Genomic DNA, 21,913 nt, shown 5'->3' on the forward strand with positions numbered 1-21,913 from the left:
CCACAGGGGTACATTGGGCCTACCTTAGGGCTGGCTAACATGTAGAAAATGGAAGGTTTTGGGACTGGCAAGTGGGTGCACTTGCCAAGTCGACATGGCAGTCCCAGACTGCACACAGGCTCTGCAATGGCAGGCCACAGTTGCACTTTACGGCCTGTTTGCGTGGGTGGCACAACCCAGTGCGGCAGCCCACCAACAGCATTTGATTTACGGGCCCTTGGCACACACAGTGCACTTTACTAGGGAATGACACAAAAATCAAACAGGTCAATTATGGAAACACAAATCCATAACAAAATTTACCACAGGAGCACTTTTACTTTACCACTGATCAGCAGTGAGAAAAGTGTGCAGAAACACTACGCCAGCAAAAACAGAGTCAAAACCGGGAGGTCAGAAAGCAAAACACTCAGGGGAAACACGCCAAAAGATGCCAAGTCTAACAGTAGTGCTATAAAAGAAATAAAATAAAATAGTGGCATTTAAATTCTTATTTGCGTAAATACTGTGACCGAACAACACATCTGACTTCTTACAGTGCATACATAACTCATATAAAGGGACTGAACAAAGTCAAAACCATGCCTCTCTTCAAGACCTGTGAAGTAATTACAAGCTGTGAGCCTTTGTTTCCCATCCATTGCGTTTGCATCTAGGTGTGAGGCTCTAGATACCTCCTAGCCCGGATACTCGAACAAAAGGAGGCCTGACGGACCCTTAACTTCAGCCTTTGTTATAGGCCCATCTGGAAATTGATATGTCTCCCTCTCTGCCTGTCCGTTGCTGCTCCTTATGAAATCAGACAATGTGCAGGCGCTGCTGAATGTATCCCGATGTGTAAAAATTACACTGGGACGAGTTCAGCATATTTCTTTGGAGAGCAACTTATTGGAAGGGTAGGCGGCATCCATCCTGTGAAAATAGTGGGTAGATGCCATCCACCCATGTGTACCCTCAACTCGTGCCCTGCAAGTAGGAGGAGTGTTACCCTCCTGCACTGCAGACATGGTATGGTGAAACATGCAATTGCAAACAGAACTTCCTTGTTGGTGTGTATTTAAAGCTATAGTTTTATAATTACGGCTTTTATATTATTTTATCAACCCACTTGTTTTTGCAAGTTCATATTTGTGTGTGGTCTGGTGGCTACTTAGAATGCAGGATTGGACCACGTTGATTTCATTCTTCTTGTATTCATGTACTCTTAAACGTATGGAAGCCTTATTTATTACTCCTTAGACTTTATCAATCACTGAGTGTATACCCGCTATGTCTTAGGTTATTGATTCAGCTGGAGGAGACTCTATTTTCAGTATATAATACATTCATTTTATGACCCTCACAGTATGGTCTGGGTGCTTCCCATTGCAATTTATATTTTTCCTTGTCCTGATTCACAATTCATACTTTTCCTTGTCTTGCCACTCTCTCCATACAATGTAACCAGGCTTAACCTGTACTCTGTATTAACAGGTCGAGATAATGGACATTGTCATACAAGTATTGGTTCTTATGATTATTACATGTTAGATATTTATGAAACAAGTATACTAATAAATTTTATGCATTCACTGACTTTCTTTGGATTTTCCTATAAGGTGTCTGATGATCTATGTCCCTCATTTCTTTCACTAACGATTCACAATAATTTGTCTGTGACCTAAAGTATTTATTTGTGTGTTATTGTTATGTTTAAAAACAACATATTATGCTTTGATAACTCCTGCTTCTGTATTTCTCTCACCATTGACTCCTCTCTCAGAACGTACGGCCCACTCTCATCTTCTAAGATGACATTCACTTACGACCAATCTCACAGTCCTATTTCTATTTCTCCCAGCCAATTTGTGTACAACTACATGCCGTACTTCTACGGCAGCACCGCTTCCTTCCGGATGGACATCTACTCCATTCCTGTGTTGCCCATACGGTAAGATTCTCACCCCTGGAGGTATTGACGATTTTAATGTTTTTGCTCACTGCGGTTCACAGAACCCCTGCACATAGACTATATAAGCTCCATCGGCGTGCCTCATAACGCACTACCTTTGTTGTAGATATACTTTTCTCCAGGTGGGTGCCGTTAATTATGTGTTTTTATGCCTCTAAGGTGTTCTGGCGCTAGTGAAGCTAGACATAAACTTTATTCCTTCTTTGGTGGCCACTTTGCTGGGCATTTCTGGTGGACATTCCTCACCTTGGCATAAACGTTATGTTCCTTCCACCAATGAACTATGGTCTTAACAAGCATTATCTACGTTTTTAGGCTAAATATTGTGAACCTCATTGAAACTTGACTGGAGTCCTCAATAGACTGTGTATTGGAACAGGGGGCTAGCTTATCTCAAATTGAAGTATGTATTTTATAATTCCCTGCATGTGATCCTCTACAATCAGTACTCTCGCTTACCATAGTGGTTTATTCTATAGCATTGGCTGACTATCAACAACTTAGCCAGATTGGGTTTTCATGGATCTACACAACATCAGGTCAGCATATAGGTTCTCTCAACAGTAGGTTGCCATGCATGTGTCCTGCTAACATTGGTTGCATGAGCACCCAAGCTTCACAAGCCTGACACACAAATTGTTCGGTTCACATCTCCAACGTATATTGGTATTAATGGTTGCATGTAGCCTTGCATTGTCATGCACGTCCTTGCATGTACCGAAGACTGTTTCGACTAATCATTATTCTTGTAATTAATTCCATTAGTTCATTATTCATCTTTCTTTCTCCTTTTTTCTTACACTTCAGGTGTTTTATCCATTACTGTACTATGTAGCTTTGTTTCAGGCATATGATTCATTTTCCTGATGATAATCCCAGAATTGATACAGGATCGAAACGCAATCCACACACACTCTGATCCGCTAGATTATGCAAAAAACTTTAGTTTGGGCGCAGAAGTGAACTGTTTTTTTTATATATGTGACCCTTCTATTGTATGTGATTATTGGTCACACTTTTCATTACCTGTTTGTTTTCTATTTTTCGTTTGTTTTGCTTTTAACACCTATTTTTGCATTTACTTCTGTGTGGGTATATTATTTAGATGTTCTTTTGCTTGTTTTGACTCGGGAAATAAATTGAATTATTTACAGTCATTAGAGCAATTAATGGTAATTATTATTTTTCCATGAATATTGCTTACAAAAATGTAATGCTTAGGTACCATTGTTCCTTTGATTGCACATTACCCTTGTTCCCTCATGATCCTATGGTTTCCCATGTTCTTGAAACTAGTTTTTGAAAGTGGACATTTCTCTGCACTTACTGCTCTGTGTGCCAAACAGCATGTCTCCAATACACATCTAGGATGGGTGACAGCTACATGTTATGCATTCCCTAAAGGAAGCCACAACAGGGGAAGGCTAGGTGTGTCTGAGTACCCATCTACATACATCTGCATTCTGATGGCCTTCCTGGGCAGAATGGGAGGGAAAGGCTAACACTTTACTTGACTAGGCAATGTCCTGTCCCCACACAAAGGACTGATTACCCCTGGCAGACAGGACTGGGTTGAAAAGGATGCTTGTGCACTTCAGAGAGCTGCTTTGAAGTCACCCCACATCAAAAGCACTTTTGGCTACCAAATTCTGGATCTCTGACCCCCTAAAATCAGACACCTCTGGATCTTGAAATGAACCTCTGTCAGAAGGACTTCTTTGCTGCGTAAAGGACTAATCTTTGGGGAGTGTTGTAAAGGACAGCAAGCGGTTGCCTACCTGTGGAGGCCGGTCCAGTGTTTTTTGTTTGGAGGGTGTTGGTGTCTTCCTTTGCCGCAGCGCCTTGCTGCACCTGCTTCGCGGGTGCCGCTTCGTGGCGCTTGGTTTGCCTGTAAGGACCCCGGCTGTGGCGTGGAGTGGAACAGCTGCTGTAGGGGTGGAGCGTTGCAGGGACTCACTGATCCAGGAGCCCCTGCGTGGCCTGAGTGACCCGGCCTGCGCCCCCTGCTAGCCCCGCCTCCTGGCTTAAAAAATTGAGTTAAAGCGCCCAACTCCCAGGTACTCTTCGGGAGTGTTGTAAAGGACAGCAAGCGGTTGCCTACCTGTGGAGGCCGGTCCAGTGTTTTTTTGTTTGGAGGGTGTTGGTGCCTTCCTTTGCCGCAGCGCCTTGCCGCACCCGCTTCGTGGGTGCCGCTTCGTGGCGCTTGGTTTGCCTGTAAGGACCCCCGCTGTGGCGTGGAGTGGAACAGCTGCTGTAGGGGTGGAGCATTGCAGGGACTCACTGATCCAGGAGCCCCTGCGTGGCCTGAGTGACCCGGCCTGCGCCCCCTGCTAGCCCCGCCTCCTGGCTGTCACACGCCCTACTAATTCAGCCTCCTTCTCCGATGTGCGGGACGCGCGCGGGAGCGCCCGGGGCTAAGCCCAGGCAAAGGGCGGGCCCTCTTAGGCCCTCAGAGGACATCAGTGGTCGGGCAGGCCACCCCTCTAATATATACTATAAGAGGTGAGCCCGGGAAAATCACCATGGGGAAACGTAACATCAGTACTACTATGTTTGCTCCTGTAGACCCCTCTGCCCTGCCCCCTTCCTTTGAAAGCTTACTGGAGAACGCCCTTAACATGGTCACAAATGAAATCGCTAATACTGAAAGGAGGATGTCATTGGGCTCTACCACCAGTCACCTGCAGTCATCACAAGTAAGCCCTATTAAGTATCGCATTTTGTGGAGAAATCCTCCGCTGCCTTTTTCAGCGGGAGGACAACACCACAACTCGCGGAACCCGCTCCGCGGGTCCCGCTTCGCCTCTGAGTGCAAGGAGTCACAGGAGCTGCAGGCATCAGCTGGGCGTGTGTGCGAGAGACAGGGCTGCGAGCGCAGGAGCCGGGACTCGCTTTCCCAGGAGTCCCGGTAATCCTACGGCCAAGTCACCTGGCCCGCTCTCCCTGACCGCCCCGCCCGGCTCATTACCTTTAAAAGACCCCGCCTTCAACTTCCTGTGGGGACGCTGACCTTATCTTTTGCCAGCTGCCGTTTTCAGCGGGAGGACAACACCACAACTCGCGGAACCCGCTCCGCGGGTCCCGCTTCGCCTCTGAGTGCAAGGAGTCACAGGAGCTGCAGGCATCAGCTGGGCGTGTGTGCGAGAGACAGGGCTGCGAGCGCAGGAGCCGGGACTCGCTTTCCCAGGAGTCCCGGTAATCCTACGGCCAAGTCACCTGGCCCGCTCTCCCTGACCGCCCCGCCCAGCTTAACCCAGATCCATAGCTATAAAAATCTGTGAACAACGCTGCGCGGGAGCGCGCGGGAGCGCCCGGGTTAAGCCCGGGACAAGGGCGGGACCGTCTGTGGCCGTCAGGGGCCGAAGGAGGCCGGGCAGGGCCACCCCTCTAACTACTATCTGCCAATTGTATTCTGCCCTAGGGGATGCCCTCGCCGGCACCATCCGAAACCCCATTAAGGGAGGGAGGTAGTAACGTAGGGACGCTGGACACCTATTTTAAATCGGCCAAAGGTGATGGGACTAAAGAAAACTCCTTAGAGAGACGCAGGGTGGAGCGACGGCGCTCAATTGAATCCATAAAGAGCCGATCCCTAACAGAAATCATTCCATATCCTACATCTCAAGAGGAAGGTACGCTTCTAAATAGCTTAAACCCCCCCACCCTGGACGATTTCCCTCTTTTACTTCGGGATACGCTAGGTACCCCGGGTATGGCGTCCACAATGATTACAGACACAACTCTCCCTACGGTTTGTCCCACTTCTGTCAATCTGGTTACGCAGTCTCCCGCTTTGAGCGCAAACAAGAAGTGTAAGCAAAAACAAAGTGTTGTGGTAGAGGTACATAGGCCCCCTCCAAGTAAACGCTGTAGGAAGACATTGGGGGGAGGGGGGAAACCCAAACCTTCCCATCTAGATTTTGGGAAGAAAAACCTAAGCGTCTTCCAATTTGGGAAGGATAATCAGCAGGTGCCTATCGTTGTACCCCCTAAGGCCCCCATCTCGAATACAGCTTGCACCACTAATGACCCAAAGGTTAACATTTCTACTACAAATTCCCCGCCCATATCCATAGGGAGTATAGAATCTTTACTCCGCTCCCTTCTCCAGCCACTTAATGATAGCCTAATCAAAGTAGAGACTAGGCTCACTTTACTAGAGACATCCCTCACTACACTAACTACCCTAGTGAGTAAGCAACCCATCGCAGGCAATCCTCCTAATCGAGGAGTATCCCAGGGTGCCAGTGTAGTCCACCCTCAGAGTGTGGCCATTGCCCCTCCTTTGCAGCCCTTAATGGCTATTCCAACAAAGATACCGCGTAACATCGAACACAGTAGGCCCCTACAAACAGCAGTGGCTGCCCCTCAAAGCTCCCAGATGGGGAACAACGATGGCCACCAAGAAGCTGGTGGAGTTCCTGTACACTCCCCGGGCTTGCCACCTTCAAGAGCACGAAGACCAGATCTCCCGCCAGAAACTAATAGTATAACGGTGGTCCTAGCAGGCGCCCCTCAGCTAAGAGCAGGAGAACACGAAGACTACCAATCTCTAAAGAAAAAGGTTATCAAATGGTTAAATTGGAACCGACCCCTACCATCATGTTTTAATAACGAGATCATCATGGTTAGAAGGGTCCCTTGGTTAGGGAGGTCTAGAAAGACTATAATAGGGGATTGTATTCTGGTATCGTTCAAAGACCCAGGCACTGTTCTCCATATCTGCCAAGGCGTAAATCGATCACTGGATTCAACTATTCAGACTCTTCCTGTAGCCTTTTTTTTTCCTCCAATTCGCATGCATAATGTTCAATTGCATGACGAATGGACAAGGGTGGAATATAGGCGCAGACCAAAGAATCCTGTACAACGTCCAAATGCTCAAGTGCCGGATACACCCTATTCCCATTTTAATCGTTTCAACTGCTTGAATAGCCTGGATGGGGTTGATTGACTCTCTGCATATAACTCAATGCCCCGGGATAACAGCTTTGGCTCAGTCCACGAGCCATCTATTCCAACCGTTGGCAATAACCCTGGACTATCAAAGGATACAGCGACCCTGGGTATTGGTTCCACGGGACCTTTGGACGAATTTGTACATAGCGCTGAGTATGCATCTGGCACATTGAATGGCCCAGTGCTAGTGGACAATGCATCTTGCAGACTTCTCGATCCACCCGCCTCTATTGATGACAACTTGCCAGGTTTCCTGAATGAAACGGTGTTAGAAATTACTTCCTCTAACCTAGCTGACCAGGCAACCAACACACCTGACCATCTGAGGTTAATATGCTGGAACGTTGCCGGGCTGGCCAATAAATTGGGTGACCCGGAATGGACAAATTACATTGAGACTGGGGACATATGCATGTTCCAGGAAACCTGGGCCAGAGAGGACCATGGGCATCAGGGCTATATGTCATTTTTCATTCCAGCTAGGTGGGAAGGCAAAGGTCGCCCATCGGGTGGTCTCACGACTTGGGTTGCATCCCATCTGGGCTGTGTGGCAACTCGGTTGCTGACCAACTCTGAAGACATTCTTGCGGTCACATTGTCCTGGCCTAACCAAGTGAAACTTGTTTGTATTAACATCTACTCTAGGCCAGTGGGAATTGCAAGGGAATCGCAGACCATAGAGGAACTCTCAAATTATTTATCCGAACTACCGAATGATTCATTTTATGTGGTGGGAGGGGATTTTAATTCTCATTTCGAGCCACTACCCGATCTTTTGGAGGGGTTCCCTGCGGAAGAAGAGGCCAGATGGGCAGTGCCCCCAGTGGAAGCGCCCTCGCCGAAGGCTTGGACCCCACTAGCATTACAAATTACAGCCCTTACCCTCAAGTTTGGAATACGAGCCTGTAATGGGCGTTTGACCTCGGATATACCCAGTAAAACTACTTACAACAAACCTGGAAGGGAATCCCGTTTGGATTACCTCATGGTCCAAATAGTGAAGTGGCCGGTTATACAGGACTTCAGGGTGTTGGAGAGGGCGGAGAGTGACCATAACCCGCTAGAGCTTGACCTTATCCATCCGTGCCCCCAACCATCCGCGATTAACGCGGAAGGGAACAAACCGGCTCTTCTCCTGGATAACACCAGGAGAAGAATTAGATGGGAGCACTTAGTTGCAAGCAAGAACAAACTCCCCCTACTCTATGACGGGATAACTCCCATCTTGGAAATTGTGGGGGGGCTGTATTGCGAGGAAAATAATAAAGATTATCAGGCCAAACTGTATAGGGCCCATGAGGACCTTATAAATGTAGCGGCCCCCCATCTCTCCTCCAGCTCACGAAAGCCTAGGGAGGTGCAACGAGGCAAAACTCTATGGTATAACGCAACTTGTAGAAGGGCAAAAGCAGAACTGCTCAGACTAATCAAGGAGGGGGTAGGGGGGGATAGTCTAAAAGAGAGTAGGAAAGCTTATAAAAAGCTTGTTGCCTATGCTAGGGTGGAATGGGAGGAAAACCAGTGGGAAGAACTCACAAAGGCCCTAGCGATCAAGAACCAGCGTTTGTTTTGGAGGTTAGTGAGTGGGGGGTCAGGGAATCTATATTCGGCACTGGAGCCTAACATCGCTCCAGGGGTGTGGCAGGCACACTTTCAGGCCTTATATAGTTCTGAACCGGGAGAATCCACTGCAGCTACGGAGGTGTGCTGGCAGAGACATGAGGGCGAGCCCATAACGCTGGGTGAAGTAAATCTTGCCATCTCAGCCTTGGCTTCTGGTAAGGCGCCAGGACTGGATGGCCTACCTGGAGATATGTTTAAACAAGAGCCCATTGTTTGGGCGCCTTACCTTACTGCCCTTTTTAATGGAGTCATACGTGGCATGGAAATCCCTAGCACTTGGCTGGGGGCAGAGGTGGTCCCCATCTTTAAAAAGGGCTCGCCTCTGCTCCCAGCCAACTACAGACCCATCAGTTTAATAGATGTGGCACAGAAACTGTTTGGCAGGGTCCTGCTCAATCGGCTCCAGGATTGGATGGAGGAGGTGGGTGCTCTCAGCCCCTATCAGGCGGGTTTTAGGAGGGGGGTATCCACATTGGATCAGGTTTTTAGATTGAACCTTATTTATTGGAGGGCAGCTAAATTCGAGGGCGGCAGTCTGTACACAATTTTTGTGGACTTACGAGCCGCCTTCGATTTGGTGCCTAGGGGGAAACTGTGGAGCGTCCTGGCGGAGATGGGCGTTCCCCCGGACATCCTACAAATCCTGCAGAGGCTCCATCAAAATAATTATGCCCGAGTGAGGTGTGGCCGTTCGGGGGAACTGACGGACAGATTCCCCGTCGGACGCGGGGTAAGACAGGGTTGTGTGTTGGCACCGACCCTGTTTTGCCTCTTCGTCAATGGGGTAATCGCCCACCTAAATGCCACAGATTATACCGATGCCCCCAAACTGAATGGCAGCAGGGTACCCGCAATTATGTTTGCGGATGATACCCTGCTGCTATCCAAAACCCCTATGGGGATACAGAGGATCCTTGATTTATTTCTGGCCTTCTGTATCGACAGAGGGCTAGAAATCAACGCAGCAAAAACCAAATTCATGGTTCTGAATCCGAGTCAAAAATTGCGGCCTAATCCGAAACTGGGAGCTGTGCGACTCGAGAGAGTATCCACCTTTGAATATCTTGGTGTGACTCTTAACGAAACCATGTCTTGGGGATCCCATCAAACTAGGGCAAACCTCAAGCTCATACAAACTACTGGAGGTATTGCCCGGTTGATGACTGGTTCGACATATCGCCCACTGGGGGCAATAATTCAGATATACAAAGCTCAGGCTAGGGGTGCGATTATGTATGGGGCAGAATTGTGGGGGCATACACCCTGTCGGACTATGTCACTCACGGAAAATAAGTTTATAAGACGGATAACTGCACTCCCGCCTAGTACTCCGCTGCTCCCCCTGAGGCTGGATTTGGGCCTACGTCCGTTAGCGGATGAAATAAGTCTGAGACCTATAGCATTCTGGCGTAGGCTGTGGAGCAGTAACGATCTTGCAGAATATAGGGCGGAATTGGCCGAATTACTGACCCATCCGAAAGCGCTCCACATCCCGTGGGTCAAAAACATCAAAGCTACCTGTATGGAATTGGGGCTCCCTGATTTATGGACGGACCCGGCGAAGGCCGCATTAAGTATCTCTAAAAAGTCACTGGCTAATCTGCATTATGAACACAAACTATCCAGGGCTCGAACAACGCAGGCAGAAGGGTCCTTGTCCTCTGACTTTTTGCAGAGCAAGGACACTTATAGGTTCGAGAAGGTACTGGATCCTATCTATCCTGTTCTTGCTAGGAAGTTGTATCTCCAATGGAGATACGGCACGCTGCCCTTCCGGTCCTTCACAAGCACCTGGTCACTATGCTCTGCCACAAAGCAGTGCCCAGCCTGTGATGCCATGGAGGAAACCGATTTACACGTGGCTTTTTTCTGCCCTGCTTACAAGGCAGCTAGAAAATACTGGCTCCTCCCATTGATAAGGAACATGGGTTGCAGGGAATATGCACCAATGTACAGGATTTTAAAATCTGAGGGTTCTCCCCCAATAGTGTTCGCACTAACAAAATTTCTAACTAAGGTTTGGTACACGCGTAACCGTATTTTAAAAACGCTGACCCTTTCTTAAAAAATTTTTTTTTTAAGATGCATAGTTTAATGTATTTTTACATGTTTTCCAATGGTTCTTATCTTTCATGAATTGATTCACTGTGATGTATTTGTTTTGTTTATCTTTTATGGCCAACCGGCCGAAATAAAGATTGGAAACTTGAACTTGAATACTTTACCGCTCTCACCAGTGGTTACTGTGTTGAAGCCTACTACCCAGGCTACTCGGTTGCAAGTGTTGCATGGGGGTAGTAGCCCAGTTATTATTATTAACTCCCAGCTTGACCCCATTGCACAGACTGTTACTGCCCCCCCCATCCCCAAGCAATAGGACTGTCGACGGAAAAAGGAAAAGGGGCCCCTTGAAATCTACAGTAAATAAGAGGAAGCAACCTATCCATAATAAGAACCAACCAACCCCCCAGAGCATGTGGTCCAGAGGGAAGCATCATCAATCTGGGAGTGATACAGACAATATGGAACATTTGCAACCAGTAGAGGTGGCCTCTGTTGCCGCTCCCCTAACCCCCTCTACAGAAGACCACAATTCAGTATGCACACAGACTGAGTTTTTAACTGAAAGTATCATTCAATCTAAGCCTAACGGGAACTTCATTGAAACAATTGTTGATACTATTTTTAAACAATTGGAAAGTCAATTGATCAAACAATTTAATACTGTTTTTAAAAGACTTGATAAATTAGAAAATCTTGTAAAAAAGGATGAAGCAAAAAGGAAAGGGGCGATTAGTCTTGATCAAATGAGGGGTGATCGAATTTTGAAAGATCTAGAGTCTGCTAGTAAGGCCTTCTTGTGTGGTGGGCCTAATATTAGCAGTAGTTTCACATCCAAGGGTGGGCCTAAAACTATCAGCAGCACACCAATATTTAACACTACACCCAGATGCGACATTGTAGAGCAAATTCTACCTGCCACAAAAGCCCAGCCTACTCCCTCCGTAGCAGCTGGCCCCTCTCGTACTACTACTATAGTTAGTAATACACAGAAGGATGGCCCTACTGTAACTACTGTGAAACCTGTGGCCACTAGTAGCAGCAACGGTGGCAAGGGACAATCGGTTGTTAGCAGACCCATAAAACATCAGGAACCTGCCCTCCATTTAACCCCTGACGCCTGCCCTTATGTTCTAGTCCTAGCAGGCGCCCCACCGCTTAGGGAGGGACAAGGTGAGTCCTGGGTTCAGTTGAACAACAAGTGCATCGACAGGCTGACCAAACATAAAGGGGTAGGTCATGACATCGCAAATGAAATTTTGTCTGCCCGTCGGGTGAGCTGGGTTGGCCCCTATACAAAAACTTTAATGGGGATTGTATTGTTATTAATTTTAGGCGCCCTGGCACTGCTAAATTTATACTCAACAACAACAATATCTACCCGGGTCTATCTACTGTTGTTACTCCATTGCCTTTGAGTTACTTCTATAGGCCCCCACAAAGACCATTTCGCTCAGCCCCACCGCCTTTTTTACTTTACAATAGATACACTGCATTAGCTGAAACGGGCAGTCTGGACTGACCATCAGTTATTTCACCTCACATTGTAGTTAGTGATTACACTAACACGCATGATCCCGTAGGAAATTTGTCAATCTGTCCTATTACTATGTTGCCCAAATCACCCAGAAGGCCCCGGGCGTCATCTGACTCCACAACAGGTGTCCAGGGCTCCCTCTCCCCCATATTGTCCGATGATTTGTCTCTCTTGAGTTGGAATATTGCAGGCCTCAACGCGAAAATGAAAATTAAGGCCTGGACTGATTGGGTAACCAATTTCGATGTCCTAATGTTGCAGGAAACTTGGTGCACGAGTTCTCTGCTTCACGAAGGATACAGTTGCCACAACCTGATTGTACCTTCCCAGCCTATGGGTCGTCCCAGCGGGGGTTTATCTATTTGGGTTAAAATTACTGCAGCAGCTAAAATCGAACCATTGCAGAGAAATAACAAAAACTTCATGGCGTTGACATATACCGGCAGGGTAAAGTTATGTCTCATTAACTTTTATAATAATGAGAAATTGGGGCAAAAAACCTAACGGCATCGACCGACAGGTTAAGGGTGGTTTGGAAGGGGATAGACAACCAGTGCGTTTTAGCTCGAGTCATTAAAAAACACCCGACATTAGCACTGGTTTGCCTATCAATTGACAACCCTGGGCTTGATATCGTTAATTCATTTTGTGAATTATGTAAGGCTATAAAAAAAGGAAATCTCCAAACCTGTCCTAGCTAACAACAACAGTAATCCAAGGTGGTTCAACACCTCATGCTCCAAAGCTAATCGGGCACTTAGGGCCGCCCGTACAGCTGAACCGCGTGATTTGTCCCTGGTAAGGACTCTGAGATCTAGATACAAACACACCTTAAGAATCAGATCTGATGAGTTACTAAAAGATCACGGGGACTCCCTTGTTCGCACAGCAGCTTTAAAAGATGTAGCCGGGTTTTGGAGGGCGGTTAAAAACCTGAGATCATTGGGCTCTAACATCACCCCTATAAATTGCAACATAACAGGGGATGTGTGGGTTGACCATTTTTCTAAGATCTATGATGCTTCTGGCAACCCCACAGAAACCGTTTTTCCAGCCAGGCCCTTGACTATTACGTTGTTGGAGGTGGAGGATGCCATCACAGAAAGCGCTGGGAATAAAGCCCCCGGACCCGATGGTTTATCCATCGACCAAATCAAATCTGAACCTGATTTTTGGGCACCCCTACTATGTAACATTTTTAATAATCTATCCCATACCCCTGTCCTGGTAACATGGTCTTATAGTACCATTGTGCCAATTTTCAAAAAAGTCGACAGACTCGACCCTGGCTGTTACCGCCCGATATCTTTAATCGATAATACGTTAAAGGTTCTAGGCAGGGTCCTTTTTAACAGAATTAGAACCTGGGCGGAGGAAAATACCATTTTACACCCGTGCCAGTTAGGTTTCAGAAGTAAAGTGGGAACGGTGGAGCAATGCCTAAATTTAAATCTGCTCATGGCTAAATATACAATTGCTAAAAAATCCCCTTTATATTTTGGGTTTATGGATTTAAGTTCTGCCTTTGATTTTGTAAATCGCTCCCGTCTATGGTCAGTCCTGTTGAATTATGGTTTGGATGAATCTCTAGTTTATTTTTTGGCCCATCTTCATAGCAATTTGAAAGCCCTCGTTCGCATTAACAATGACGGCGAAGTTTCTAATGATATTTTAATTGGCAGGGGGGTCAGACAGGGTTGTGTCTTGGCCCCCCTGCTTTTTATCTTGTACATAAATGAATTGAGTAATTCTTTGAGTAATCTAACTAACGATGTTCCGCAAGTAAATGGTAAACCCGTCCCCGCACTTCTTTATGCGGATGATGCGGTCCTTATGGGCCGCACACCCAATGCGTTGCGTATTTTAATTTCTGGCTTTGTCACATACATGGCAGACTTGGGCCTATGTACTAACTTTAAGAAATCATTTATAATGACATGTGGCCCAAAAAGTTATAAAATAACCCAGATTCTGTCGGGGGACAACATTTTAAAAAGCACTTGCACTTTTCCCTACCTTGGCTTGTTGTTCTCCAATACTGGATCCTGGCAGCCTCATGTTGCTCAGGGAAGTAGCAAATTGGGCAAAGCTATAACCTCTATAATCTCCCTCCGCCAACCCAACCAGGCAGATGTGATTACATCATTGTTACAAATTTATAGAACACAATGTTTACCCACAGGAACCTATGGTGCTGAGGTGTGGGGTTATTCGAATTGTACCCAATCACAGATCAAAGAAAATAGATTCTGTCGGAAGGTTCTGGGGGGGTTATTACAGCCCCAACTTATGTGTGTCACAGGGAATTAAATCTCCATTATATAGAGGATTTCATAAGATCCAGACCTGCCCTTTTTTGGATAAAAATTTGGAGGAACTCTGCTGCCTTTTTGTCCTGTGACATTATTTCGGATTGTTTAAAATGTGAGAGGGCCAATCTTATACCATGGTTTAGGGCTGTGGAAAAAGCTTATCAAGCGTGGGGCAGGGGCATCTTTTTACCTCCCCCCAATTGATTGATTGCACACACAAGAATTTAATGAAAAGGGCTTTGTATGATTTTTATCGTAAAGAGAGGGAAAAGTGCGACTTTGCAAAGTTGACCACAATAAGGTACATTTCCCTTCTGGAGCCATGTGACAGGCCTTATGCTTTGCCCCAGGGTTATCTCCGTAAAAAGCTAGGCAGGTGGAACAGGAGCCTGTTATTTCGGTTCAGGGACGGGAGCATCATTAATCTACTCTGCTTCCCGATAGGCTTCAATAAACATGTGGAAAAATTAAGCTGTCCCTGTAACCTTGGTGGAAAACAAAGTCTGCTCCATTTTACCTTTTTTATGTTTTTTATAGAATGTACACTAAGCACTATTTAATACCGTATTGTAGAAAGAATGCTTTGATGGATTTTAAATTAGCTTTTAAAGATTTATTGATGTTAAACTCGGATGAAGTAATTTTTAGAGTGAGCTGCTTCCTCAAAGCAGTTGTCCGGTCCCGTGCTACTCTGCTCATTGATTGAGAAATGTGCACTATGCGCTCTTTGCACATTGCATATTTTGCACTAGTGGTTGCCTCTTTGCACATGACAAAGCTATCCATTGCTATGAATTTGTACTTTTGTAAGCTGTTATTTGTCTATATTTTATCTTCTATGACTGTGTTATTACCTTTGCTGTGCTTGATATGTACTTTTATGGATGTTTTATAATCCGAATAAAGATCTTTTGACTTGACTTGACTTGACTAATCTTTGGACTGCATACTTGGAAGGTCTGTTTTTCTCTTGGGTTGCCCTGCTGCCTGCTGCTCTCTGACTCTGCTGAAGGAGAGCTGGACTCGGCCTTCCCTCCAAGTGATCTCCAAGGGCTTGTTTGCTTGACACCTGTTGCTAGAGACTCAGGTATATCAAAGTCTCTACCCCAGCTCTTGTGCCTGGCTCACATAAAGTGGCCCAGATTCCTGCAACATGGATTTCAACACATTTCCTGAATGCTGGTAGCAGAACCGGAGCATCGAACTGGTAGCAGGTGAAAAATCAGTGCATGGCATCGGAACCAGCGCTTTGACTCTAGAGATCAACGCATCGGACAGCATATTTCTGTCTCTGCAGCTTGGTGAGATCGACATATCCCCTCAGCTGCATGGTAGAAACCGGCACATCGCTGGACGCCTCTCGACTCCTGCACCCTCCCTCGCAACTGATGTATCGCCCTCACTGCATGGAGAAGATCGACGCATCTCGTTGCTTGCAAATAGGAAAGGTACTTTGTCCACCGGGGCCAGTTGCGACCTGTAGCCAGCATGCGCTTCCACAAGGTCAGTCCGTATTTTGACTTTGCCCCAGTCCAGCGGGACCTAAAGTAACCTTTTTAGCGTTACTTGCTTCTAAGAGCCTTACTGCATTTGTTCTTTTAAAATTCAATATCTTAACTTCTTTACATTGGAATTTTGTCATTTTAGTCTTGTTTAGTTCATAATACAATACTAACCTTTTTGGAGCATTTTTTGTGTTGTATTCATTGTTTTACTGTGTGTGTGTGTGATGCACAAATACTTTACCCATTGCCTCTTTAGATAAGCCTGACTGTTCTATGCCAAGCTACAAGAGGGTGAGCACAGGTTATCTTTTAGCATGTGCTTAGCTTACCCTGACTAGATTGGTGGTGCCTGCCTGGCCTGGGTGCATAACTCAGCCAACCAGGAATCCCATTTCTAACAAGAGATATTAAAGGAGAGCCAGAACACATTTGTATAGCAAAGACCCTAGTTAAAGCAGTGAAGATTAAGATTATCATGTTGATCACTTCTAGCATGGTAACAATATGGGATATGACTTTTGCACTGTGATATTTAATCTGTGAATCTACTTTTATTACTGCATTTACTGTAAAACAACATTTCTTATTGGATCATAATTATGTTAACTGGTATAAATACATATGTTTGATGAGTGATCAGAAGGTTCGGATTGTTGGATCGAGGAGATGGACTGATTGCTTGAGATGTGTATAAGGGATTACACATTAGCACATATTAGCAAATAAGTATAAATTAGAGTCACTAAGAGAAGAAAAGCCCTAAATTGGAGCCATGCGCTGTATAATGTAATTGCATGAGATTACTTTTGGGGTTGCTATAGAGAATACTAATGATTATGGGGTAAGCACTGTGAGCAGGGATGTCAAGCACAGCTGTATCACATAGAGTGAGCACAGAGGCACTAGGGTAAGACGGTCTCTGCCACATTTCTGGGCTGACTGTGGTCTTCAGTAGTTGAAGAGCTGAAGCAACGCTATTTTACCACTTTTGGCAGTGGTAAATGGTTGCTTGTCACAGGGACTTTCAAGGCATGTGCTACTTTTGGCTTCAAAGGTACCAGCATTAGAGACATTTCTGAAAAAACATCAGAACATAACAAGAGCCTACACTAAGCAACATAGCAACACAACTGAAACATAACAGTGCACATCACAAAAAAGTCAAAACAAAACACAATAACACAATGACAGTACAACACAACAAAATCATATTGTAATAATGCAGCACGAACACAAAGCAGAACAAAAACAACAGAACAGACCACCACCACAACCATAAGCCACACAAAAATATGCACAAACGTCACACATTACCACCTCCAGAAACCTGTTTTCACAATATGAGGCTAAAGGTCTTTGGGAGCAAGTGATGCTTTAACTGACCAGCAAGACATGAAACAGCACAAGTCAAAACATGTTGTGATCCAGCTATTAGTGACCATGGAGAGTGCTCTTGTTATCAGACTTCTTTAGTAGTGTATGGAGATAGCTAAAGTTATAGGCTGTCACGGTTCCAGGTTCGAATGATGGTATGGCAATCAGAAATTCGAAACTGAGGTGTATAATGTAATTAGATTTATAGGTAGCAAGCATGCTCAGTAAACAATATTTGGCCAAATATTTATATTTTCTGACAAAACCATTCAAAGCAAGGGACCAACACTGCAATATATGTGTAGCATGCTGTATTCAATTGTCTTCGGAAAAACAGCATATTAGTGAGCTGTCTGTAAACAAGAGTAAACAGTAAAAACACATCTAGGGCATACCTCGCGGATTTTCTCGATAGCTGTGGTGAAAATGTAGACAATGACACACCACTCTTGTACCGTGGGCCGGGGCTCCATCTTTACAAGCACTGTGTATGTAAACAGCATCAGGAACACCAGGTACGCCATCTGCGAAACACACACAGCATGTCACATGTACATATCATGGCAGGAGTATTTCACTCTGCATGTTTCTCTTTAATTAACCCTGCGAGTGAGTGGTGGACACACATTGCATTATTTCACAGAGTAGCCGAGTCAAGAGGCTGGGTCATAGAACATTGCTGACTGGCGCATTTACGTGTCCTTGGTGACAGGGCGGGCTTTAGCGCTGGTGGAGTCCGGTGTGACTGTCTTTTTTGGCGCTCCCTGCCCCCCCTCGGATTCCCACACTGTCACATTGATCGCTTCAACCTCCTGAACCAATTTCAATCTGGTTTCAGAGCTGGTCACAGCACAGAGTCAGCCATGACACATGTATTAGATGACGCTCTAAAAATCCTCGTCCAAAACGAAGCTTGTCTGTTAATCCTACTCGACCTGTCATCAGCATTTGACACCGTCAAACACGACAACCTGCTGAATCTCTTGAAACACAGAATGGGTTTATCTGGAAGTGTTTTTAACTGGTTCGCCTCCTTCCTTCAAAACAGATCCCAAAGATTCAAGGTCAACCAATCCCTGTACTTCCCCTCGTCTGTCACGCTGGGAGTTCCTCAAGGCTCCTCCCTCTCTCCCACCCTTTTCAACCTTTTCATGGAACCCCTCACCTATCTTCTCATCCTTTCCAATATACAATTCCGCATGTGTGCTGGCGATACCCAAATCTACATCAAAATTCACTCTCTGGAAGACATCAAATCACTCAATTCCACTCTACAAAAAACCCAAATCTGGCTGGCCGAAAACCACTTGAAACTTAACTCCCTCAAAACGGAATTCCTTGTAATCGCCCCCCCTAACAAAACTCAAACTATCACAGATTGGTTGAAGCATCTAACAACTCTCAATGGACAACCGCTCATAGCTCATAGTCGTCTCAGCAAAATCTCTTGGGGTAACGCTGGACAATAACCTCAAAATGCTGAAACACATCAGTGCCTCAACTAAGGAAGCCAACTTCCACCTAAAGACCCTATGAAATCTGAAACCTTATCTGCCCACCTTTGATTTCAAACAAGCTGTTCAAGCCTTAGTTATCCCTCGTTTGGAATATGGAGCAGTAACCTTATGCGGACTCCCGAGGTCTTCGACAGCCCCACTAACAGCCACGATCAACTCAGCTGCAAAATTCATTACAGGCTCTAAGAGAAACACCCACATTTCCCCAGACCTGAGAGCCCTCTACTGGCGACAGTTTGAAGGCAGAATTCATTTAAAAATCGCTTGTATGACTCATAAGGCTCTCTACCACAACACCCCACAATACCTAGCTCAGAAACTGGTGCTCTCAGCGGGCAGCAGAGCTTCCAGAAGTGCCAAGACTCTTCTCCTACAACCTCAGCGATTTGCCAAGAAAAAAACGTACAACCGGTCCTTCTCCGGTATGGCTCCAAGGATTTGGAAAGCTCTACCCAGTGAAACTAGAATGAACCCTTCCCCGGCTTCCTTCAAAAGAGAAGTAAAAGCTATCCTCATGGCTCAATCCACGTGAACTTGCTGTTCTATTCGCTGTACTTTATTACTTGCATTTCCTCGCTTATATTCTTCCTTCGATTATATCTTTGCCATTTTGCACTAGCTTCGCACCGCCTTGTCTTGTTCTAGATGTATCTAGTACTTAATTATTGTGTGACTCATTATATCGTTATATATTCTGTATATATTTCTACCTGTCATGTAAAGCGCTCTGATACTCGCAAGAGTCTGGTTCGCACTATATAAAACCTTCAAAATAAATAAATAAATAAAATAAAATAAAATAAAACTCACGGTGTGGAACCAGAACTTCACGATGGGGGCGTTGTAAAATTCATAGGCTTTCCTGGACAAAGGAAGGCTTCCATGCCCGCCTCCAGGGCTGCGGTTTTGACTTTCAGCCGATGTTTCGCATCCTTTTTCTTCATCATAACCCTGTGGGAACAAAGTGTTTCTTTTAAACGCTTATTAAAAACAAATTATTGGCACACACGGATGTGAGGATACTTCACTGCGTAATACCCAGAACCAACTACTTCAGACATACAGGACCCCAACAAGCTAGGCTGCCCGTGGTTAACGATTAACTGCTGCGCCACAGTGGTCTTTCTACCGCGGCCTGAGTCATCTATTCTCGTTAGTGCTACTTAATGATCGCAACAAGAAGCCCTAAGAATATTGCCATGGGCAGAATGCTACTGGCAAAAGATGCCACGAGATGCAATTATATGCCACCGGCTGTTAAACCACACACACCAGCAACACCAGCAACGTTTTTTCCAAAGACCACAACACGGGCATTCACAGCATTGCTGCAGTAACACTGCATGAGGGACAGATAATCTTTTGTTCGTGAGCACTCCTGCCACCCAAGACCTCATGAAAACAAGCCACTGTCAGTGGTGGTAATTCACATGGATTGCAGTCAAGGGTTTTATCTCAGGAGGGAGAGAGAGTGCGTGCCTGCCTGCGTGAGTGCGTGCGTGAGGTTGGTGGCATGTCAATCATAACTGGGCCACATTTACCGGACATGTCCATTGTTACTACCAACATGTCACTGGAGTTCTGATTATTGATAACAGGGAGTGATAAGTGCTCTTCTCTCTCCCCATTGCGGATTATTGCCCTGTAGTATTTTTTCATAACATCGAGTTTTTGATATCAACCTGCACCAAGTGGCAGAATATTGACTACCACAAAGGACCTGATTGCAGGTTAGGTTGAATTCCATGTGGAAATTTCCAGCAGTGGAATTACTGTTAGTTAACAGTGACTGTCACACGGTGTATCATATGTCATACTAGATATAGTAGTTTTCGAACTTTAATGGTGAAAAACTACAAGTTACACATTATCTTTTGTTTTAGATATGCAGTGCAGCTGAGCCCAGCTAAAAGAACAGGAAGAATTAAGATATCCAGTGGCTGCAAGTGAATATGGTTGTCTGAACATTTTGTGACAATGTTTAAGCGAACGTAGGCTGCCCTCTTCATCCTTTAATATTTATTTTATATCTAGAAGTGAATGAGCGAGTGAGAAAGCTTGTAAAACTCAAACGATTGCTGTTGGGTGCTAAAATGAATGAGGTTTCAAAACCCTCCTAAAGTTGGAGTGATCCTGTGTAGCACACATTTTAAAAAGGAAGGGGTTCCAAAGAAAGGATGTGTGGACAGAAAACGAGAATTCCCAGATCTGGATCTCAGAAAGCAAGAATTACCAGTAGGGACAGAAACTCCCACTGAAGTGGACGCTGAGGAAGAGAAGAGGTGGAGGAGGTCAGAATGGTTGTAAGAGCGATATCAAGTCCTAATATCTTCTGGAGAACCTGATTTCGTAAAAAGGGTCCAGAAGTCAATCGGAGAGATTCCAAAAACAGGGAAGTAGAAGATGAATAGCCTCCTACTATTGTGTAGGACCTTGATCTTACTGTAAAAAAGTGCTAGATTACTGCATATCTGCCGCAAGGAGGGAACAATCATTTTCACACTCTCTGGATTGGCCAGTTATAGTTTAAATATTTTTATTTTCACCTAGAATTCCACATACTCTTGCCTACAACTACTGGCCGGTGGTATGATAGGAATGCAATCCAAGAGGTAGATTGCAAAGAAAGAAAAAGTCATTTCTATTACAAAAAAAGGAAAGAATGACCTTAAGAAATAGTGGAGAATGGTGGGGGCTAGAGGCTTCATGGAGCCAGGTTTCCGAAAAGAAAATAATAAGAGGTGTGAAAGATCAAAGTAAAAATCTCCAATTGGCGTTTTGCAGGATATTGAACATTAATCAGTTTGGAAGATAAATTTGATTTAGAACCTTTATTATCACATAGGATGATGGAAGAAGTAGCACTATTGATGCTAAGTTCATTAGAGTTCACTCCCTTCAGTCCTTTTCTCACAGAGAGTCTCTCTTCCCTTAAGTTCCATCAATTTACTAGTAGAGCTAGGTGGGAATCTAAAGATGATAGATGATAGGAGTGAAAGATAGCAAGCCATACCTTAAATATAGCACGGTTTCTGCTTAAGTTGTATTAGAAAAAAATAACCACATTAAAACAG

General features: G+C 45.3%; 1 protein-coding gene across 2 annotated transcripts in view; it reads right to left on the reverse strand.

Moving 5' to 3' along the window:
* The window catches only part of TRPM6 (transient receptor potential cation channel subfamily M member 6), a 730,325-nt gene that overhangs the window by 259,390 nt on the left and 449,022 nt on the right, over positions 1-21,913 (reverse strand). For both annotated transcript variants that reach the window (XR_013607100.1, XM_078675782.1), the window contains exons 19-20: positions 19,650-19,790; positions 17,718-17,846 (exon numbers count right to left, since the gene is read on the reverse strand). Coding sequence is in view for 1 of the 2 variants with exons in the window: in XM_078675782.1 (XP_078531908.1) it covers positions 17,718-17,846; positions 19,650-19,790 (270 nt within the window). In the remaining variant the exon portion in view is untranslated. The remainder of the gene's footprint in view (positions 1-17,717; positions 17,847-19,649; positions 19,791-21,913) is intronic.

The sequence above is a fragment of the Lissotriton helveticus genome, chromosome 2_1 (genome assembly GCF_964261635.1).
Source record: "Lissotriton helveticus chromosome 2_1, aLisHel1.1, whole genome shotgun sequence".
Lineage (NCBI taxonomy): Eukaryota > Metazoa > Chordata > Amphibia > Caudata > Salamandridae > Lissotriton > Lissotriton helveticus.